The sequence below is a fragment of the Callorhinus ursinus genome, unplaced genomic scaffold (genome assembly GCF_003265705.2).
Source record: "Callorhinus ursinus isolate GAN/ISIS: 27379988/994484 unplaced genomic scaffold, GSC_fseal_2.0 scaffold6, whole genome shotgun sequence".
Taxonomy (NCBI): domain Eukaryota; kingdom Metazoa; phylum Chordata; class Mammalia; order Carnivora; family Otariidae; genus Callorhinus; species Callorhinus ursinus.
The window spans coordinates 1,156,765-1,181,718 of NW_027397068.1; the positions used below are offsets into that span (position 1 = coordinate 1,156,765).

The 24,954-nt window shown below is 36.4% G+C and overlaps 1 protein-coding gene across 6 annotated transcripts in view; it reads left to right on the forward strand.

Moving 5' to 3' along the window:
• MEI4 (meiotic double-stranded break formation protein 4) overlaps nucleotides 1-24,954 on the forward strand; it is a 236,027-nt gene that overhangs the window by 143,541 nt on the left and 67,532 nt on the right. For 5 of the 6 annotated variants that reach the window (XR_012378475.1, XM_073893532.1, XM_073893531.1 and 2 more), the window contains exon 4: nucleotides 11,504-11,635. The exons of the other annotated variant lie outside the window; for it this stretch is intronic. Coding sequence is in view for 4 of the 5 variants with exons in the window: in XM_073893532.1 (XP_073749633.1) it covers nucleotides 11,504-11,635 (132 nt within the window). In the remaining variant the exon portion in view is untranslated. The remainder of the gene's footprint in view (nucleotides 1-11,503; nucleotides 11,636-24,954) is intronic. 6 annotated transcript variants of the gene reach the window in all.

Consider the following 24,954-nt stretch of genomic DNA (forward strand, 5'->3'; position numbering starts at 1 on the left):
AAAAAAAAAGAAGAGCCCATACAATTACAATCTACACTCTTTAGATGCAGTTTATTCACCCATCCTGAAACTTACGCGGTCCCTACTGTATTTAAAAGAAATCCTAAGGGCTTGCTCAGAGGCCTTGTTGAAATCAATGTGTTCCATGTCTGGGACTTCTTTTGATAAAACATAGCAACCCTACCATAATAGGACAGGAATTAAAGTTAGTCTGGCCTGACATTATTTCTTAACTGATGTACTTTCCTAATGGACTCTGTATGCTCTTCTTAGTTCTCAAAAATTTTCTGCATAAGAGTATCCTCAAATGGTCTCAGAATCCACATATATTATTCTGTGGATTGAGACATCTACTTTCATATTTTTAAAAATTCACCTAGTACTTCCCAATTCTATTCCTTTAAGTGCCTTTTGTATGACTTCTCAGTAATTATACTGACTACATAATTAATCACATCTACAAGTACTTTGTATACTTTAGGATAAAATTCTTCAAATTTTGAGTTCAGTTCAAATAGCTAGATTCTCACATACTCTTTATATTTGAGACTTTAATTCTGCTTTATCTTTTATATATATTATTTTTATTATCTCCAGACCAAAGATCATTTCTTTGAATGGGAAAAATGGTAATAAATTTTTCTTTTGTTTTTTGTTTTTTGTTTTTTTTTAAAGATTTTATTTATTTGAGAGAGAGAGAATGAGAGATAGAGAGCACGAGAGGGAAGAGGGTCAGAGGGAGAAGCAGACTCCCTGCTGAGCAGGGAGCCCGATGTGGGACTCGATCCTGGGACTCCAGGATTATGACCTGAGCCGAAGGCAGTCGCTTAACCAACTGAGCCACCCAGGCGCCCCATAAGTTTTTCTTTTGTCATGTGTTAACTCTATACCATTTTTTCATAATGAGAAATAATAATGAAAAATGTCCTTTTTGCTGTAAACCTAAGCAAATATTTGTTTGCCTTTTGATTTTTTTTAAGTCTTGCTTTATTTTGAAGTTCCATGATAAATACATCCTGATATAGTTCAGTGTCATTACATAGTTTAACTTTGCCCCTTGCTTACACCTCTTCTCCCAGCAGTCAGTTGACCCATACCTGTGTGCTTAACTCTTCCTCGGGCTCTGGGCTCTCACCTGTTTCATAACAATGATTCAGGGAGCCATGGATAATTTCCTTTCAAACTAGTAGATTAGTAGTGCTTCTGGAACTTCTGGCCTCACATTCTAGTCCCAATTAACATTTTTTTGTGCCTTGTTCCCTATCTTGCAGACATGGAAACGGAGTTTCTGTCTTATTTATTTCTGCTTGTTTTTCTGCATTTGTCAGCCTTCCCAGTTTCTTACCATCTACTCAAAACTGAGATCCTGCTGTCTACAGCTAGATCATGGTTCTTCAAACATAACCTCTTCCCAAGATACTCCTTTTTGTTGTTGTTGTACTCACTTGTCCGGGTGCCTGTTACTTCTTGCTGTTCTTATGTGGGCTGAACTTATTTGCTATTACACTGTCTTTTGAAACATACTTCATAGGAGTTCCTCCCAGTGTTTATAAATCCTAGGGCTTCCCTTTGGAAACTGCCAAGCTCTAGTTTGTAGATTTCCACTTAGTGGCACCTCTGAGATTTCCAGAATCTTGACCATGGGTTTATACATAGTTTTAGAGCAAAATCCTACTATAATAAAGGCCTACTTGGAACTTTGCCTTAAAGAATTGGGCTGTACATATGTCGGACAAATGTACATATTTTTGGCCAACCACAAAGCTTGATCTAAGCATTCTTGGTCAATGCCTTGTTTTTCCTAATTTTCACTTTTTTTTTCTTCTTTACACTGAGAAGTATTCTTAGGAGATAGGCACACACTGAGAGTCTCTTATCACTGTAGTCACAAAGAGATTAAATTCTCTGGGGACTAAAGCCAAAGAGCAGATTCCGCATGTCTTTACCTATACTCTTTTTCCTCTGGCACATTAGTTAGTCCAGAGCTCAGTCATACCTGTGTCTCTCCTCCTTGAGAGAAGCAGTGGGGTAGGGAGGTGTAAGTGCTCTGTAAACCTGCAGATGTGATGGGGGAAGAAAAAGGAGAGAGAGATCTTTCTAATTCTATATGGTTATCTTCCTTTATTAAAGTTAAAAATAGCTAACGTTCATTTTATCAAGAACCATTACAAGTATTTCCATGTGTTAACTCATTTATCTTTCAAAACAGGCTGAGGCCTGTGAAATAGTAGCTATTCTTATCCTCCTTTATAGGTGAGAAAACTAAGCTACAGAGAAGTATAGTAACTTAGCCGTGGTCACATAGGCAGTACTTTACAGAGGCAGATTTGAACAGGCAGTCTGACTTCAGAGTTTTAGCTTTTAATAACTAGATTATCTCACCTGTAAGAGGTAGGGATAGTAGTAGTAATAGTTGTAAGAGGAGGAGGAGGAGGAGGAGGAGGAGGAGGAGGAGTAATAGTAGTAACACCAGCAGCAGAAAGATAGATAGGCAAAGTGCATCAACTTTTGGAAGCTTCCTGATAGGTTATGAGATAGAATTCTTAGAGAACATATAGATGATAACAGAATCCAAGTGTATCCCAAATGTTTATGAAAATGCTATACAGCAATACCATTTTGATAATGATAATTCTGTTATAGATTTCATTTCCAGTCTTTAATGGCTAGTGGTAACTGTTTTTAAGCAAAAAGGGAATTGAAGGGGCTGCCATATATAATCTGTTTTTACTTCTCATCCATGACTCTTAGGTTCATTGATTTATCTTATTTACTGTAGGAGGAAGGTATAGATAATTCCAATTTTTCCAATCCAGGGTTTTACATATGTTTAAAAGAATATGTACTCAGGAATGTTAAAAAGTCATTTTAAAATAAAATTAAAATAATTTATAATAGCATGCAAAATAACAAGTCTTTGGAATAATTATCAGAAGTAGTATAAGATGTCTTTGCACAAAACTACAAAACATTGTTAAAAAATAAAGAGAAAAAATATTCCATGTTTGTGGAGTCTAAGATTTCATACCATTAAGATAATAATATTTCTCAAATTGATCTAGAGATTCAACATAATCCCTATCAAAATCCCAACCTCCTTTTTTTTTGCAGAAATTAAGCTCATGCTAAAGTTCACATGGAAATGAAAGGAACACAGACTAACCAAAACAATCTTGAAAAAGGAGAAAAAAATTGGAGGATTTCAAAACTTACTACAAATCTATAGCAATCAAAACACTGATTCTGGTCTAAGGATAAGCATATATATTAATATAATAGAACTTAGACTCCAACAGTAAACCTTTACATTTATAGTCAGTTGATTTCAAAAAGGATGCCAAGGCAATTCAATGGAATAAATTCCTTTTTACAACAAATGGTGAACAGCCAGACATCCACATGCAAATGGACCATCTATCAAAATTAACTCAAAATGGATCATAGACCTAAAGAGATAAAACTGTAAACTCTGAGAAGGAAACAGATAAGTAAATATTTGTGGAGTTAGTCATTTGTTTCTTAGATATGACACCAAGAGAAAAAAAAATAGACAAACTTTTGTGCTATTAATGATGCCATCAAGAGAACAAATAGACAAACATTCCACAGAATGGAAGAAGATATTTGCAAATTATATATCTGATATGGGACCTGTATCTAGACTATATTAAAAAACTCTTATAACTCAATAAGAAAATATAAACCTGCTAAAAATAACTAAAGAATTTGAATAGATATTTCTGTAAGGAAGATATCCAAATAGCCAATGAACTCATGAAAAGATACTCAAAATCATTAGAAATTAGGGAAGTACAAATCATAACCACAGTGAGAATCCACTTCACACCCTACAGTAGGATGGCTAAAATAAAAAGATAGAAATAGCAAATGTTGATGAGGATGAAATGAAAATATGGGAAAATTGCAATCATTGTACATTGCTAGTGGCAATATCAAATGGTACAGTCACTTTAAAAAAAAGTCAGTTCCTCAAAAAGTTAAACACAGTCTTATAATGTTATTAAGTAATGCCACTCCTAAGATATATATCCAAGGAATGAGAAATCTATATCTACCTAAAAACTTGGACATAGCAGCATTATTCCTAATAGCCAATAAGTGGAAACAACTCAAATGTCCATCAGTTGTTGAGTGGATAAACAAAAGTATATCCATACAATTTATTATTTAGACTTTAGAAGGAATGGAGCACTGATACATGTTACAAAATATATGAACTTTGAAGAAATAATTATTCTAAATGAAAGAAGTCAGACACAAATACCACATATAGTGTAATATCATTCTATTATATGAAATATCCATATAGGCAAATGTAGATTAGTGGTTTCTAGGGACTGAGGGAATGGGGAATGGACAGCTATCACTAATGGAATTTCTTTTTGGGGTTCCAGAATTAGATGGTAGTATTGTGTTGATTATACATCGCTGTTAACTATATAATATGTATCTCTATATAGATAACTAGATAAATAGGGCATGTGGGAGCCAGAGATTTTATATATATACATATATATATATATATATATGTATATATATGATCAATAGAGATGTTATTAAAAATGATCAAGTTGCAAAAGTCATTGCTGGTTGATCAGGGGAGAGCATGCAATCCCTGAGACTCTCAAAGGGAAGCTTAACCTCTGCTTTCCAGATGAATGAAGACAAGACATGGTAAACGATCAATTACTTTGATTTTAGACTTTTCTTCTTATCCTTCATAAGTATTAAGAGCTATAAATTTGCTTCCAAGTCCTTCTTTAGCTACATCCCACAAATGTCAGTATATTGTATTTTTATGTAGCAGGGTTTATGTGGAGTGAGTGTCCAGAGGGAGTGAGGGCTGCAGAGATATTGACCCTCCAGGTCACAGGAAAGCCTTAAGGAAAGTGGCATCTTGGTGGGAACATTTTGGGCTGCAGGTGAGCCACCCTGATCCCTGTAGGAGTCCAGTTGCTAATGTAGGCAGGAAGACTTCAGGTTGCCAGTTTCTATGTAGAGAGGATCAGGGGAGGGTTATTGCCAGGCCAGGCTAAGCTTGAAAGATCTTCAAGAGACCTAAAGTTCTGGATGGGCAGGTGGGGGTTGAACTCCACCAGATGTCCTCATGCCCATACCATTCACCCACTATGCAACATCCAGGAACAGAGGAAAACCTCTTTCTCCTACAATGTCCCTTCAGCATCCTCTACTGAGAAACCTAATATGTCGCTCATGTAAAGGAGAGATGCTTAAAAGAATGCTGTGTATTATGGCAGATTATATTTTGACAGGTGAACTGACAGCTGAGAGGTAATAAACTGATAACTGGCTTATGCCTCTATTTCTTATACTCTCATTGTCGTATGTATCACATCCATGTACAAGACAATATTATGTGTATTTTTTACTTTAAGCTGTCATATGTGTTTTAAAGAAATTAAAGGGAAAATATAATTTATCCAGATAGTTACTATTTTTGATGCCCTTCATTTCTTCCTAATATTCAAATTTCCCACTAGTATCATTTACACTAAGCATGAAAAAAAATTATTTCAACATTTCTTATACTATGGCTTGACTGGTTACATTTTGTTAATTTTGCTTTTTATCTGAAAATATTTTAGCTTTTTTCTTGAATGATTTTTACTAGATATAAATTGCTGAGTGACATTTCTTTTTCAGCACTGTAAAGATATTAATCCAGTCTCTTCTACCTATCATAATTTCTGATGAGAAATCCAGTTATTTGAATTAAGTTTCCTAAATGTAAGGTGTCATTTTTCTCTGGCTACTCTTAAGTTTTTCTCTTTATCGTATATTTTCAGGAGTTTGGCTCTGATATGCCTAGGCATTTTTTTTTCATACTTACTATTTGGAGTTCAGCAAGATTCTGGAATGTGTACATTTATGTATTTCACCAAATTCAGGAAGTTTTCAGCTATTATTTCTTCAAATATTTTCTGCCTATTCTGTCCCATTTCTTCTTCTGGATTCCTACTATGCTTATGATAGACCTTTTTTTTTATATTGTCACATATGTCCCTGAGATTCTGTTCAGTCCAAGGATTGCATAAATTCTGTTAACTTACATACTCATGTATTCATCTTCTTTCTGCTCCTAAGCTCATCTGCCTTGTATTTTTTATTTCATATACTCTTGAATCCCTTTTTGGTTCTTTTCAATAGTTTCTCTCTCTCTACTGGTAATTTGTATCTTTTCAGTCAGTATGAGAATTAGGCATAGTTCTAATATCTGTTTTAAAATCTCTTTTTTTTACAACCCATACTACAGAATCATGGTTGCTGCTGCTTCTGCCATAATTGAGGAAGCACAGAAATGGAACTTTCCAAAGCTGTCAGCCCAGAACTATAGCATTTCTGTCATCATCAGGCATCTCCTGAATCAGGAAGACTCTTCCACCATAGCTGTTCAAGAATCCTGCTGCATCTGCTACAAACTGTATCATTATTCACAAAGGATGCCCTACAACCCACCCTTCACCCCAAATAATTCTGTGTCTTACATAAGATTGACTGATTAGGAAAATTTAAATTATATCCAGAACCTTCTCTGAAAGAGAGTTTTAGAAACATAGTTTTAGCCTTTTTAGTACAGGAAGTTTGCTTGAAGAATACTTGAAAGGATACTCCAATCTATCTGCTATAGACTACCCCTCTCATTATTCAGCATTATATTTTCCCTTTTTCAAACCTTCCCAAAATATCAATAGCAAAAACAGTATACTTTGAAGACATAATATACCAATGCTCTATAGAAACAAAAATCTATAGAGCTTTTCTCAAAAGGAAGGATTCAAAGTCTCAAACATTTCATGTGATGTGATATGACTTTATGTGATGATGTGATAATCATGCCTATGCTAATTCCATCACAATTCTAGTTTGATATGTTGTAATGCATAGACTAAATTATAAAGTAAGCCACTGCCAAAATAACCTACCCATATACACACACATACACACACAGAAAAAATAACCCTTCATGGCCTTCAGTTATAAGTGGTTATAAGTCCAGTTTGTATTGACTTTCTTCATCCACTGCCAGTTACATTCTCTCTTTGTCAATTAGTTGTATTAACCCAGGGTTTCATCCCTAAAGGATGTGGCCTTTGGGTGGTCTTATCTCATGAGTTTGCAGTAGTATTCTATTTAGTTATTGGAGAGTAATACCAGGCAACCCCTGGCTTCCAAATACAATCTTCTCTGCTGCCATTGTGTTTTAAATTCCTGTTTTCCTCAATCAGAGATCAGTTGCTCCAGCCAACACAGGAACCCCCTTTTTGCCACTGGCAGAGTGGTAAAAGAACTCCATATAGAAATCTCAACTTCCGTGCTCGCTTCAGCAGCACATATACTAAAAAAGAAATCTCAACTTCCAGTTCATGAAATAATTGTTGGGTTCTTTGGTAGGATCCATTTTTACTTGTTTATTTAGACCTCTAAACCAGAATCCAGTGTCACAGGGTATGAAGAATACTTTACCAGTGAATCATTAGATGTAATATTGAGAGTTCCCAGTCTCTTTCATTCCTTGGTTCCTGAATTCAAACATTCTGGCTATCAGAGAAAGAGCATCATATATTGGTCATTGGCTTAGAACATAATTTTCCTATAATTCAACCTTAAAAGGAGTGGTATTCTAGTTGGAATTAAATGCTCAAGCAGTGCTTCTTCTTTTATTTCCTGCTTGATCACAAATTTATATATATTACAGCTACTTGATGACAGAGTAATGCTGTGTATACCTGACTTTAGATAATACTGTTCAAATGAGCAGCTTTGGGCATATAATCACTTGGTGTCCCATGATGAGACAGTCATTTAATCTCTAGTAGGGCCAAATAGTGTTTTTTAAATATGTGTGTGTGTTTATGTGTTTGTATGTGTGTATGTGTGTGTGTGTGTATATATATATAACTATATTAAATATATATTTAGTATATATTATACATATATTATAATAGTTATATAAAATGTATTTATATAGTTATATATACACAAATAAATATACATTAATATTATAGTTATATATACATATAGAAATATTTATTAACTATATAATATAAATATTTATATATATAACTATATATATGTATATATATATACACACACACATATATTTGTATACATATATATATGTATATGTCAAAACAAATGTTTGACTTTCTCCCCAAACCAAGGGTTCTCCTTTTTGATTTTCTTATTAGGCTCAACCACAGGCTTCATACAGTTACTAATTAGCTCCAAGAACATTGGATATTATTGATCATAAGGTCCACGTGGCAGAGTTGCTTCTTCCTCAACTTAGACTTCCTAGAGCTCTTTATACTACTCTGGGCTCTTCTCAAAGTTTATAGACATGATTTACTCAATATGTGCATCCAAGTGGTAAACTGAGATGAATATATGTTGCTTCAGCTATCCATAAATGCCCACCAAGTATTATATGTTTTTATTACTGATAGGAAATACATACTAAAGCAACTTGTGTTTCACTTTGGAAGGGGTATTCCAACATGCGTCAGACCCAGAAATGTTCCAAGTGTATTAGGTACCCGAATCCTGGGGTTTACTTTCTTCTACTCTATGTACTTTACCAGGGCCTTTAAAACCATTGCCATATAAGCATGATATCAATACAGTACACCAGCATGATGTCCTGTGGAATGTTTTGATGATCCAAGTCCTATGAACTAAATAATGACACAGAACCAGCAAATTGACATGGTCTTAAATAGGACGGAAAAAGTATAATGATGACTCCTAGGTGAATGCAAACTGCTTTTTATCCTTATTGGGATAGTAAAAAAAAAAAAAAAAATCCCCAGATTAAGACCTAACAAATATCAGAAACCAGGAAAGGAACTACAACTGGAATAGTATCATTGTGAATTAGAAACACCCCTGATGAAGTTTGTGCTTATTCACTGCCATTCTCCAAGAGCTTTCTGTCTTCTACACAGGTCAAATAGGCAAAGGTGCTGGGCATGTGGAAGGAATTTCCACCTCTGCATATTTCAAGACTGAAATGTCAGCACTGGGCTCTGTGAATCCTCCCGGGGAATATGTAGATGTAGATCAAAGCACATTTGGTTTGGGTGAGTTTACAGGTATTTGAGGAGGCTGAGTTTATAGGAATGACTTCTTAAACCACTGGGCCGTCAAGGTAGCATCCTACTCCTGTCAGGGTTAGGAACTTGCAAAAGTAGGGAACCTCTAAAGCAGCTACAGGATAAAGGAACTCTGCCACAGTCTACACCAACAGAACGCATGCTGTGTACCCTGCTTCTCTTCTTCCATAATGCACTTCTAAATCAAGGTCTCAGTTCTGATTAGCAGAACTCAAATAATATCTAAAATCCAAACTGCACAGGAATCTGGGGAAAATGGTTTCTAGGTTCCAGTCCCTGCAATACAGGAAGATGTGCTAGAGTAGAAAAAGATGGCGTGTTGTTTTCAACCATGTTTTTACCACGGTAGACTATCCTATAACTTTGTAAGCCTTGGCTTTCATGCCAGCCTCTTTCAAAAGTTCCACTGTATTTACAAAAGGGCAAGTGTCAATTAAAATGTAAGGAAGAATAGAAGCCATTTTTATAAAAATGTTCACAGAATTTAAATTACCTTAACAGTTATATACTTAGTCTTTGTTCTCTTATAAACTTCAGTCATATTGGGGAGACTGTAACAATTCCTATCTAGGTTATGGAAAAGGTCTTTATGATGAACTTTTCTTCTGAGCACTGTTCTCTAATACTAGATGTATTAACATCTATGCATTAACTCTAGAAAAACAGATTTTATTTCTAGTATTTAACTTTTCAGTGTTCAATAAATTAAACTTCTGTAACCTTTAAGCTTTTTTATTATCAACCTACGTTATATTAACATGTAACACTTACTGAGCATTTACTGGGTGCCTGGCACTATGGTAAGGATTTTTACTATCTAACTTCATATGCACAGCAACTGAAGTGGGTGCCATCACAATCATTATTTTGCAGATGTGGAAGCTCAGACCTAAAAAGTGAAGTAACTTGCTAGCGCAGGGTAATAAGCAGTGGAGCTAAGATTTGACTCAGGCAGTGTTAGATTCCAGAGTCCACAAACCTAACCCTGTGACTACCCTCATAATTTTATTCTCACTCTCTGAAGTACCTTTTGTTTCACTGTGCATTTTTTTCTTTATCTCATAAAGACTTACATATTAAGAAAGGAGGTAAACAACAAGAACATCAGTGAAATACCCAACAGAATTTTTTTAGAGCTCAGATAAGGTACAAACAAAAATGTAAACAATCTGCAAAAAAATGGCACTGGAGAATTACAGAGGGTGTGAGTGTTAGAATTACAGAGAGTGTGAGTCTTAGCCAGTTACATTATTGAGAAACAACAATGATAAATAACTATAATTTCCTATGGTAATAAATTGATGTGGTTTTAGGACTGAGTTGACAAGTTGACTTAGAAAACTATTATTAGAACTAGTTATGCGTATCCAGATTTATAATAGAAATTTCTTTTGAACTCTATAATCTTAACTATTTCATTGTCATTGATTAACTTTTAAAGTATATTATTAAAATATCAATTTGAGAAATACCTATGTTAAGTCTTTATCTTAAAGGACACAGGTGACATTTCGTACTTTCATGTGGCATTATTTAGCATTGTCATTTAGACATTTTATATATAAAAGCAATGTCTCCACAATACGATTTTAATCTATAGAACATGACAAGGTGGGTACTATTTCTTTGTTTCGAGATACTTCTGAAGCCTCCTTTCTCCAAAATATATTAAGGGACATGTTTAATGAAGTTCCAACTTTGAGTTATACACACCTTAATGTGATTAATAATCAAATGGCCTTTTTCCTAATAATTATATGGGATATAGTTTATTGTCTACCATTGTCCTTTTACATTTATTTAGTGGTGGGTACTTTTTGCTGTCTCTAGATGAAAATTTAGAATCCTGCATTTTTTTCTCCTCTCTCTCAAGTGCCCCTCTTTTGACTTATAGAGAACAAAGAAGTCCTTCCCACCTGTCTCCACGTGTGGAGGTGGGATTCATAGTGCTCCAATATCTATCCCAAAAGACATCTTCAAACTCCATTCTTTCACCTTTTATATATATCTGTATACCTATACTTATATCTAGTGGGTAAGGGCTTATCTTTATTCAGTCTATGTAAGGTCTGTCATCGAAGTACATTTATTTTGATACTTCAACTAAAACTTCCATTTCAGCACTTTGTCATACATTTCAAAATATTAACTGCTGTACAAAATTTTATTACTTATATAGTTACAATTTGTCTACTTCATAATTTTGCTTACAAATGATCCAGAATTATGCTGACACCTTTTGTACTCCTAACAGTATGGATTTAGTAATGAAGTCTTAGAAATTGCCCACTAAATATATTTTGAACTGACTTGATAGAAAATGGAAACCTATTCATTTTTATCTTTAGTTTCAGGTGCAGCATTACGTTTCTCAGAGTCTGGTAACCCTGGGAAGTTGCAGCTTGTTGAGAAAATCTATAGTATCTCTGCTTTTATCAGAAATAAACAGCTTCACTGATGTTCTGGGTACCATCGATCAGGTACATATAGCGTGAAACTGTAACTCTTATTTATAGTTAATACAGCTATAGACTTTTCTTTCTTTTTGTCCTCTCTCCACTTCTTGACAGGTTGATATTTTAGGTATTACCTTTTTCCCCCTAGAGTATGTGAATACTCTTACTGTCTACTAAAATTTTAAAGATACTTTCAGAAAATAGTTTTCAAAATAATACCATCTTATCATCCTTACATGTATATTTATGCCAAAGGTGCCAGTGGTGACAAGGAATGCTTAGATGAATGGCCTTAAATCTCTCTAACTGGGCAGCGTATTCCTAAAGCAAAACGGTGAGAGAAAAGTGAATGGGAGAGGATGCTAAATGTAAAAAAACAAAACAAAACAAAAAAAAAACCTCTCACCAGTGGTTTTCATTTCTAATTGCTCATGAGAATCATCTGGTTAACTTCTAAATATCCCATTGTGAAGCCATATGCTAGTTCAATTAAATGGAGGTCTCTGGGCTTAAGATGCAGGTATTGGTATTCTTAAAGCTCTTCGGGTATCCCAATGTGCAGCCAAGGTTGAAAATTCATGCTCTAGGCCCTCTCCTCTGTGCAAATTCTTACATCAATGCTGATAAACGTGTCTAAGGAACTGAAGTCATTAACATATTTTAATGTTGACCCTGGTATATCATGTGTTCACTTTGTCAACCCCTGTAATATTATTACTGTCTCTGTGGTAGAATTAAGCACAATTAAAGGAAATCAGAGACAGGAAGATATGTTTTGGTAAAGAAGAACAAATTTAATTAGAAAAAATATGTATATAATTTTAAATACTGTTTAACTATTACTTATATCTAAGTTGCCTACATTTGACAATATATTCCAAAAATATGTATAATCTAATTGAATTCACTGAATGACATGATAAATCATCTAGGCAGCAATTTTTCAAGGGACTACTAAATGGTAAACTCTCTTAAGTGCTCTGTGAGATTTTTTTAAAGTAATTGTTACTGATGTTGAGGAGCTAAAAATTCATTTGGGAAACAGTGAAGTGCTAAAATACTTGGTGTTTGTAGGAGCTCCAACATCAAGAAGTGATCAAGGTAGGTTGCAGGTCCCTGAAAGGACTTCATGGATAAGAAACAACTTGAAAAATGTATTTGAAAAACAGAAGATAACAGAATATAGAGGCATTGAGTGTAATTTTTAAAAATGTGTGCCCAGGGTCACCTGGATAGCTCAGTCGGTTAAGCATGCAACTCCTGGTGTCAGCTCAGGTCATGATCTCATGGGTCATGAGATGGAGCCCTACATGGGGCTCAGCGGGGGGTCTGCTTGAAGATTCTCTCCCTCTGCCTCACCCCCACTTGTGTGCATTCTCTCTTTCTAAAATAAATAAATAAATCTTAAAAAAAAATAAAATGTGTGTGCAGCATTCTAAAAAGCAAGGTAAGGTCATGGAATTTAAAAACAGGATGCAGTGTGGGAAATGACTTTGATCAAATCAGATTATTTGTGTGGAAAATAGAAAAGTACAGACAAATTTTTATTTACATATCCTTATTTAATCTTCACAAATCTCCATGAAGTAGTTGTACTTTTTACCTAGTATATAGATAAAGAAATCAAACCTTAGAGTGATTAAGCAACTTGACCAAAATTGCAGAAAGAACATATTTTAAAGCCATAATTCAAACAGAGGTATTTTGATTGTAAATTCACTTGAGAATAAGAATAAGAACACAACAGTAACTACTTTTTGGCAGGTGATAATGCACTAATATGCTTTACATGAATTTTTCCAATTGAGATGTTAGTATAGTTGTTTAAAGACAAAGTAATGGAAACTATTACTTGGCATTCTTATAGTAGACAACAACATTCACTCCAGCCATTTTAAGCAGAAAGGATGCATAAGTAGCTATGGATTGTTGAGAGGGCTCAGGCTGTACTTTCACGAACGACTCCCATGCTCATACAGCAGAATTTGGCTACCATAGGATTTGCTGCCTTTATCATCATGACTGGGAAGCTGCCTGCTGAATCACCAGTTCCAGAAAGCAGTCCTGCCACAATGTACAACAGACAAAGGTGTGCCCTGTGCTGTACCTGTCTCACTATGTGATTCAGTTTGAACTACAAAGTTTGTGTGAGTGCATTTGTTTCTAAACCAACTTTCTATTCATAACCCTATCAGCAAGAGAGTATAGGTAATGTAGTTTAACAAAAGCAGAGGAACGGGATCAAGATGGCAGGATAGGAAGATCCTGAGTTTACCTCCTCCCGTGGACACGCCAAGACTACAACTACACATAGAGCATCTCTCTCTGAGAAGAACATGAAGACTATCAAAACAACTTTAATGCAGCTAAAGATAGAAAGAAAAAGCCACATCAAAAGGGGTATTTTGGTTGGGACCTAAAACCTCCAGCATGGCAACCCACAAGTGAAAGAGATATCACAGGTGTGGAGGTCTTTCCTGAAGAGTGAGAGGTTCAAGCCCACATTGACCACCTCCTCCCTTCAAGGATATGCACCAGGGAGGTAAGCCCCCATAATATCTGGCTTTGGAAATCAGAAGGGCTTAACTCTAGGATCTTTGAAAATCAGTAGGGCTTAGCTTCAGGAGAGCAAGAGAGCTATAGGAAACTGACATTGTTCTTCATGGCCTGAGCACAGTCTCACTCACTGTGGGACCCAGCATAGAGGCAGCAGTTTGAAAAGCACCTGGGCCATACATGAAGGAGATTTACTGACTACTTTTAGGGCAAGTGCTGGAGGGGCAGGGATCTATAGGAACTTTCTCTGGGAGCAAAAGTGCTGGCAGACACCGTTTTTCTTATCCTCCTTCAGCCTAGTTAGCCCATGCTAGTTCTGAACACTCTCCATCTACCTTGACAGCACTGGGTGATCCACTCAGGTGTTCTGTGGCTGCCCTGTGCAAACCCACCTACGCTGCCAGGTGCCCTTCCAAAGTGGCTCCCACCCTGCCATACATGGTGGGTATGTAGCCTTGGCTAGGTCCAGGACTCCTCCAAAGCAACTTCTGCCCCAGAGACAGAGGGAAGAGCCCTACCCAGCAGCACATCCACAACAGTTGCCACCAGGCCTCCCAGCCAACCACACCGGGGACTAAACCCACCCGCCAGCATACCCACAGCAGCTGCAGCTAGTACTCTCAGCCAACAACTGGGGGCCGCACACAGTCTACACAAGGGACAACCTTGGAGTGCCTGGGTCTGATGAGCAGGAGGTATTGCATTCCTGTGTCCCACAAAATGCCTTCAATATCAGCCCACTACCTTTAAAACCATGAAATGTAGCTGACCTACCTAAAACACAGAAACAAGTGTAGAGAGTCAGGCAAAATGAGGAAACAGAAGAATATGTTCCAAATGAAAGAACAAGATAAAATCTCAGCAAAAGAACTAAGTAAAATGGAGATAAGCAATCTACATGATAAAGAGTTCAAAGTAATGGTCATAAAGGTACTCGCTGAACTCAGGAGAAGAATGGATAAACACAGTGAGAGCTTCAAAAAAGAGATAATATAAAAAGGAACCAATCAGAGTTGAAAAAATGCAATAACTGAAATGAAAAATGCACTAGAGGGAATCAACAGCAGATTAGATGATGCAAAAGAATGGATGAACAATCTGAAAGACAGGGTAGTGGAAGTCATCCAAACTGAACAACAGTTCAACAACAACAACAAAATGAAAAGAGCATTTTAAATGAGGATAGGTTAAGGGACTTCTGGAACATCATCAAATGTATAACACTCACATTATAGGGATTTCAGAAGAAAAGAGAAAGAAGGGGCCAGAAAAATTATTTGAAGAAGTAATAGCTGAAAACTTCCCAAACCTGTGGAAGGAAACAGATAATCAGATCCAGGAATCATAGAGAGCCCCAATAAAGTTGAAGTCAAAGAGGTCTACACTAAGACATTAATAATTAAAATGTCAAAAATTAAAGATAAAATATTAAATGTAGCAAGAGAAAAGCAACTAGTTACATACAAGGAAATACCATAAGAATGTCAGCTGATTTTTCAGGAGAAATTTTGCAGACCAGATGAGAGTGGCATGATATATTCAAAGTGCTAAAAGGAAATACACTACAACCAAGAATACTCTACCCAGCAAGGCTATCATTCAGAATTGAAGGAAACAATAGTTTCTCAAACAAAAGTTAAAGGAGTTCATTTTCAGTAAACCAACCTTATAATAAATGTTAAAGGGACTTCTTTAAGTGGAAAAGAGGCCATAAGAATGAAGAAAATTATGAAATAAAAAAATTCACTGCTAAAAGCAAACATATGGTAAAGGTAGTAAACCAGTCACTTACAAAGCTAGTATGAATGTTAAAAGATAGGTATATCTATAATAATTAGTTAAGGGATACACAAAATAAAAAGATGTAAAATATCATGTCAAATGTATAAAATATGGGGAGGGAGTAAAAAATGTAGTGCTTTTACAATGGGTTCAAAGTTAAGTTACCATAAACTGCAGAATACTTAGGATGTTCTATATGAACCTTATGGTAACTGCAAACCAAAAACCTGTAATAGATACACAAAAAAATAAAGAGAAAGTAATCCCAACATAACACTAAAAAATAATCATCAAATCACAAGAGAACAAGAAAAGAAACAGAAAACTACAAAAACAACCAGAAAACAAGAGAATGGCAAAAAGTTTATACCTATTAATAATTGCTTTAAGTGTAAATGAACTACATGCTCCAATGAAAAGACATAAGGTGACTGAATGGATAAAGAAAAAAAAAAAAGACCCATCTATATGCTTCCTAAAAAAGACTAACCTCGGAGACAAAGACACATATAGACTGAAAGTGTGGGAATGGAAAAGATATTCCATGCAAATGGACATTAAAAAAAAATCTGTGGCAGGAAATGACGACAGAGGAGTTGGGGACCCTATTTCAACTGGTCCCCAGAATTGAGCTGGTTATCTACCAGACCACTCTGAACAACCACGAAATCAGCCTGAGATGTAAGAAGATATATCTGGATCTCTACAAACAATATTGCGGATGGTTGGTTTCCAGGTATGAAGCGGGGAGCTGTGATTCTTCGGGCAGATATCAGAAGATAAACGGAAGGGGGCGGGAGCTGCCATAAGCGCTTGAGCCGGGAAGGTGAAATAGCACAAGAGCGCAAAAGCTGGGGACCAGGCACAGACTTGAAGACCGGTAGCAGTGGGGAAAGCACTTTAGGGAAGCCCCCGCACTGAAACCTGAAGCTGCGGGGGCACCTGCATGAACCAGGGGCGGCTGGCAGTTTTAGAAGCACAAAGGGCAGAAGCGTGCCTAGACCTGGAAACAAGGGCTGGGAGTGCTGCTGAGGGGCGCACAACCCAGGACACTGTGGTTTTAGCAGCACAGACAGAAACGGAGACTGTGTGGCCTAGAGAGCTCACTGAAGAACAGACTGAGATCTCTCTGTTCTGAAGCAGAGGTTTGGAAACGGTCTCTTCTGCTCTGACTCTTGGAAGAGATGTGGAAAGCCTCCAGAGAACAAAAGCCCCCAAAAAACAGTTTTCACTGAGCCCACCCCCCACCCCCGTACAGGGGGCAGGGAAACTCTGCCCAAACAGGGTTGCCTCAGTAACAGTGCAGCAGGCCCCTCCCCCAGAAGGCAGACTGGAAGAACAAGAGGCCGACAACCCTAAGATCCTTATAAAACAGGTGCCTTTTGCTATAAAACAGGTTGTGGTCAACAATATGGACTCTGTACATTCCCTAAACCACCCCTCAACAGAATGACTAAGAGGAGGAACCCCAAAAAGAGGAAAGACTCAGAGACTGTGACTTCTGCCACAGATTTACAAATGGATATAGATACAAGCAAGATGTTGGAAACAGACTTCACGGTAACAGTTATGAAGACAATAGCTAGAATGGAGAAAACAATTAATGGCAACATAGAGTCTCTAAGGGCAGAAATGAGAGCTGAAATGGTAGAACTTAAAAATGCTATCAATGAGATCCAATCTAATCTAGATACTTTAACAGACAGGGTAAATGAGGAAGAAGAACGAATTAGTGATCTAGAAAAGAAGGAACAGGAGGAAGCCTAGAAGAAACAGCTTAAAATCCATGAAAACAGAATTAGAGAAATAAGTGCCACCATGAAACGGTCCAATGTCAGAATTATTGGGATCCCTGAGAGGGTGGAGAGAGAGAGAGAGAGGACTAGAAGATATATTTGAGCAAATTGTAGCTGAGAACTTCTGGGGAATGAAACAAGCATTCATATCCTAGAGGCAGAGAGGACCGCTCCCAAGATCAAGGAGAACAGACCAACGCCCCAGCATGTATAGTAAAACTTGCAAATCTTAGAACCAAGGAAACCATCTTAAGGGCAGTTAGGAGGAAGAGATTCCTTATGTACAGAGGGAGGAACATCAGAATAATGTCAGAGTTATCCACAGAGACCTGGCAAGCCAGAAAGGGCTGGCAAGACATATTCAGGGTATTAAATGCAGCCAAGAATACTTTACATGGCAAGGCTGTCGTTCATAATGGATGGAGAGATGCAGAGCTTCCAGGACTGGCATAAACTGAAAGAATATGTGAGCACTAAGCTGGTCCTGCAAGAAATATTAAGGGGGGTTCTATAAAAAGCGAAAGACCCCAAGAGTGATATAGAACAGAAATTTACAGAGACAATCTGTAGAAACAAGGACTGCACAGGCAACATGATGACAATAAAATCATCTTTCAGTAAATACTCTCATCATGAACGGCCTAAATGCTCCCATAAAACAGCACAGGGTTGCAGATTGGATAAAAAGACAGGACCCATCCATATGCTGTCTATAAAAGACTCATTTTGAACCTAAAGATACATCCAAACTGAAAGTGAAGGGATGGAGATCCATCTTTCATGCCAACAGACCTCAAAAGAAAGCTGGGGTAGCAATTCTCATTTCAGACAAATTAGATTTTAAGCTAAAGACTGTAGTTAGAGACACAGAAGGATATTATATCATTTTAAAAGGGTCTATCCAACAAAAGATCTAACAGTTGTAAATATCTACACACCCAACATGGGAGCAGCCATCTACATAAGCCAACTGTTAACCAAAATAAAGAGTCATATTGATAACAATACGTTAACTGTAGGAGACTTCAATATTCTACTCTCAGCAATAGATAGATATTCTAACCAGAAAATCAACAAGGAAACCAGAGCTTTGAATGACACAGTGGATCAGATGGACCTCATAGATATATACAGAACATTCCACCCTAAAACAACAGAATACTCATTCTTCTCGAGTGCCCATGGAACTTTCTCCAGAAGAGACCACATACTGGATCACAAATCAGGTCTCAACCAATACCAAAAGATTGAGATTATTCCCTGCATATTCTCAGACCATAATGCTTTAAAACTGGAACTCAATCACAAGAAAAAATTTGGCAGAAATTCAAACACTTGGAAGCTAAAGACCACTGTGCTCAAGAATGTTTAGGTCAACCAGGAAATCAAAGAAGAACTTAAACAATTCATGGAAACCAATGAGAATGAAAACACATCGGTCCAAAACCTATGGGATACTGCAAAGGCATTCCTAAGGGGGAAATACATAGCCGTCCAAGCCTCACTCAAAAAAGATAGAAAAATCCCGAATTCACCAACTAACTTTACACCTTAAAGAACTAGAGAAAAAAACAACAAACGATGCCTAAGCCACGCATTAGAAGAGAAATAGTTAAGATTAGAGCAGAGATCAATGAATTAGAAACCAGAAACAGTAGATCAAATCAACGAAACTAGAAGCTCGTTCTTTGAAAGAATTAATAAGATCGATAAACCACTGGCCAGACTTATCCAAAAGAAAAGAGAAAAGACCCAAATTAATAAAATTATGAATGAGAGGGGAGAGATCACGACTTACACCAAGGAAATAGAAACAATTATTAGAAATTATTAACAATGATATGCCAATAAATTAAGCAACCTGGAAGAAATAGATGCCTTCCTAGAAATCTATAAACTACTAAGACTGAAACAGGAAGAAATTAACAACCTGAATAGACCAATAACCAGTAACGAGATTGAAGTAGTGATCAAAAACCTCCTAAAAAACAAGAGTTCAGGGCCTGATGGATTCCCTGGGGAATTCTACCAAACATTCAAAGAAGAAATAATACCTATTCTCTTGAAGCTGTTTCAAAAAATAGAAACAGAAGGAAAGCTTCCAGACTCATTCTATGAGGCCAGCATTACCTTGATCCCCAAACCAGGCAAAGATGCCATCAAAAATGAGAATTTCAGACCACCATCCCTGATAAATATGGATGCCAAAATTCTCAACAAAATTCTAGCTCATAAGATCTAACAGTACATTAAAAGGATCATCCACCACGACCAAGTGGGATTTATCCCTGGGATGCAGTGGTGGTTCAACATTTGCAAATCAATCATTGTGACAGAACACATTAGTAAGAGGAGAGAGAAGAACCATATGGCCCTCTCAGTTGATGCAGAAAAAGTATTTGACAAAATACAGCATCCTTTCCTGATTAAAACTCTTCAGAGTATAGGGATAGAGGGAACATTCCTCAATTTTATAAAATCCATCTATGAAAAACCCAGAGTGAATATCATTCTCAATGGGGAAAAGCTGAGAACCTTTTCCTTAAGATCAGGAAAATGACAAGGATGCCTACTCTTGCCACTGTTGTTGAACATAGTACTAGAAGTTTTAGCAACAGCAATCAGACAACAAAAAGAAATAAAAGGTATTCAAATTGGCAAAGAAGAAGTCACACTCTCTCTCTTCGGACATGATACTTTATGTAGAAAACCCAAAAGACTCCACCCCCAAATTACTAGAACTCACACAGCAATTCAGTAATGTGGCAGGATACAAAATCAATGCACAGAAATCAGTTGCTTTCTTATACACTAACAATGTAACTGTAGAAAGAGAAATTAGAGAATCGATTCCATTTACAATAGCACCAAAAACCATAAGATACCTTAGAATAAACCTAACCAAAGAGGTAAAGGATCTATACTCTAGGAACTACAGAACACTCATGAAAGAAATTGAAGAAGACACAAAAAGATGGAAAAACATTCCATGCTCATGGATTGGAAGAATAAACTTTGTTAAAATGTCTATGCTCCCCAGAGCAATCTATACCTTTAATGCCATCCTGATCAAAATACAATGGCATTTTTCAAAGTGCTGGAACAAACAATCCTAAAATTTGTATGGAACCAGAAAAGACCCTGAATCGCCAAGCAAATGTTGAAAAAGAAAAAAAAAGTCGGGGACATCATGTTGCCCGATTTCAAGCTATATTACAAAGCTGTGATCACCAAGACAGCCTGGTACTGGCAAAAAAACCAAACACACAAACCAATGGAACAGAATAGAGAGCCCAGGTATGGACCCTCAACTCTACAGCCAAATAATCTTCGACAAAGCAGGAAAAAATATGCAATGGAAAAAAGACAGTCTCTTCAATAAATGGTGCTGGGAAATTTGGACAGCTACATACAGAAGAATGAAACTCGACCATTCTCTTACACCATACACAAATATAAACTCTAAGTGAATGAAAGACCTCAATGTGAGACAGGAATTCATCAAAATCCTAGAGGAGAACATAGGCAGTAACCTCTTCGACATCGGCCACAGCAACTTCTTTCAAGACACATCTCCAAAGGCAAGGGAAACAAAAGCGAAAATGAACCTTTGGGACTTCATTAAGATAAAAAGCTTCTGCACAGCAAAGGAAACAGTCAGCAAAACAAAGAGGCAACCCACAGAATGGGAGAAGATATTTGCAAATGACACTACAGAGAAAGCGCCGATATCCAAGATCTATAAACAACTTCTCAAACTCAACACCCCAAAAAATGGTCAGAAGACATGAACAGACACTTCTCCAAAGAAAACAAACAGCTAACAGACACATGAAAAAATGTTCATCATCATTAGCCATCAGGGAAATTCAAATCAAAACCACACTGAGATACGACCTTACACCAGTTAAAAATGGCAAAAATTGACAAGGCAAGAAACAACAAATGTAGAAGAGGTTGTGGAGAAAGGGGAACCCTCTTACACTGTCGGTGGGAATGCAAGTTGGTACAGCCACTTTGGAAAACAGTGTGGAGGTTCCTCAAAAAATTAAAAATAGGGCTACCCTATGACCCAGCAATTGCACTACTGGGTATTTACCCCAAAGATACAGATGTAGTGAAAAGAAGTGCCATATGTACCCCAATGTTCACAGCAGCAATGTTCACAATAGCCAAACTGTGGAAAGAGCCAAGATGCCCTTCAACAGATGAATGGCTAAAGAAGATGTGGTCCATATATACAATGGAATATTACTCAGCAGAAAAGATGAATATGCAACTTTTGCGTCAACATGGATGGGACTGGAAGAGATTATGTTAAGTGAAATAAGTCAAGCAGAGAAAGTCAATTATATGGTTTCACTTATTTGTGGAACATAAAGAGGAGCATGGAGGACATTAGGAGAAGGAAGGAAAAATGAAGGCAGGGGGAAGTTGGAGGGGGAGACAAAGCATAAGAGACTATGGACTCCAAGAAACAAACTGAGGGCTTTAGAGGGGAGGGGTGTGGGGATGGGTTAGCCCTGTGGTGGGTATTAAGGAGGGCATGTATTACATAGACCACTGGGTGTTTTATGCAAACAATGAATCATGGAACACTACATCAAAAAGTAATGATGTACTGTATGGTGACTAACATAAGAAAAGAAAAGAAAAGAAAACTAGACATAATAAACTCCATCTGTATACATTTAAAAAAATAAATGTGCACTGGAGTCTCATTCAGTATTGACTTTGATGACATTTTAAGTTGCAGCAGTTTACTTTTTGTCTTAATTTTTATGCTTCAGCCAAAATTTTTGGACCATTGATCCATTTTTTTGTTTGGCAATATAACACAGCACAATAGCAACTCTGAAAAATTCAAACAAAATGCATGTAGGCAATAATATGCAAAGGAAAAAAATGTGGGACAGCAATACTTAGATAAAATTGAGTTTAAAACAAAGACTGTAAATGATAAACAAGGTCATTGCATAATGATAGAAGGGTCAGTCTGAAAAGGAATATAATAATTGTGAATATCCATGCGCTCAATACAGGAGCACTAAATATATAAACTAAATATTAAGAAATGTAAAAGGAGAAATTCTTAGTAACAAAATAATAGGGGAGTTTAAGACCCCACTTACTTCGATGGATAGATCATCCAGACAGAAAATCAATAAGGGAATGGTAGCTTTAAATCATAGATTAGAATAGTTGGACTTAACAGACATATACAGAACATTCCATCCAAAACACATTCTTTTCAAGTGCTCATGGAACATTCTCTAGGACAGATCACATGTTAGACCACAAAACAAATCTTAATAAATTTAAGAAGACTGATATCGTATCAAACATCTTTTTTTACCAGATTATGAAACTAGAAATGAATTATAAGAAAAAAAAGTGGAAAAAACACACATGTGGAGGCTAAACAACATGCTACTAAACAATGTGTGTATGAAGAAGTTAAGAGAAAATTTTAAAAATACATAGAGATAAAAGAAAATGGTAACAATATTCTACAATATCTGGGATACAGGAAAAGCAGTTTTAGGAGGCATACAGGCCTTAAGGATACAGGCCTACCTCAAGAAACAAAAAACATCTCAAATAAAAATCTAACTTTATAGCTAAAGGAACTAGGAAAAGAACAAAAACACCCATAGTAGGAGGGAAATAGTAAAGCTAAAAATAGGAATAAGTGAAATAGAGACCAAAAAATAACGAAACCACAAGAGAAAAGATCAATGAAACTAAGAGCTGGTTTTTTAAAAGATAAAACTGACAAACCTTAACTCAGGTTCATCAAGAAAAAAGAGAGTGGTCACCTAAACAAAATAAAATAAAAGAAATTATAACCAATACCACAGAAATACAAATGGTCATAAGATAATACTATGAACAATTATACACCAACAATTTATACAAACTGGAAGAAATTACTAAATTCCTAGAAACATATAATCTTCCAAAACTAAATCATGAAGAAAGAGACACTCTGAACAGACCAATTACTAGTAATGAAACTGATTCAGAGAAAAAAATCCCAATGAACAGAAGTCCAGGAAGAGATGGCTCTCAGGTGAATTCTACCAAAGATTTAAAGAATAGCTGAGCACCTGGGTGGCTCATTCGGTTAAGCGTCTGCCTTTGGCTCAGGTCATGATCCCGGGGTCCTGGGGTCAAGTCCCACATTGGGCTCCCTGCTGTATGGGCAGTCTGCTTCTCCCTCTGAGCACCCCCCACCCCCGCTCATGCTGTCTCTCTCTTTCTCTCTCGCGTGCGCGCAAAAGTAAAGTCTTGAAGAGTTTGTAGATATTCTCACATTATTATAAAAATTGAGGAAGATGAAACACTTCCAAACTCATTTTATGAGGCCAGCATTACCCTGATACCAAAACCACAAAGACATTACAGAAATGAAAAGTACAGGCCAGTATCATTAATGAGCATAGATGCAAAATCCTCAACAAAATGTTAGCAAACCAAACTCAACAATACATTAAAAGTGTCATACTTCATGCCAACTAGAATTCATTCCAGGGATGCAAGATTGGTTTAACATTCACAAATCAATCAACGTGATACACCACATTAACAAAACAAAGTATAAAAATTCTATCATCTCAGTGGATGCACAAAAGGCAAAATTCATCATCATTTCTGATTAAAAACTTTCAACGAAGTGGGTACAGAAGGAATGCATTGCAACATAATAGAGGCCATATTTGACAAACCCACAGTTAGCATACTCCATGGTAAAAAGCTGAGAGCTATTTTTCTAAGATCAGGAAAAAGACAAGGATGCCTATTCTCCACTTTTATACAACAGAGTATGAAGTCATAGCTATAGCAATTAGGCAAGAATAGAAATAAAAGACATCCAAACTAGAGATGAAGAAGTAAAACTGTCACTATTTGCAGATGACATACTGTGCAGAGAAAACCCTAAAGACTCCACCAAAAAACTATTAGATGTCATAAATGAATTCTGTAAAATTGTAGGATACAAAATCAATAAACAAAAATCCGTTATGTTTCTATATAATAATAATTATAATAATGAACTATCAGAGAAATTAATAAAAAAACCCACCTAAAATTGCATCAAAATGATTAAAATATCTAGGTGTAAATTTAACCAAAAGACCTGTATTCTGAAAACTACAAGACACTGATGGATGAAATTAAACATGACACAAATAAATGGAAAGATAC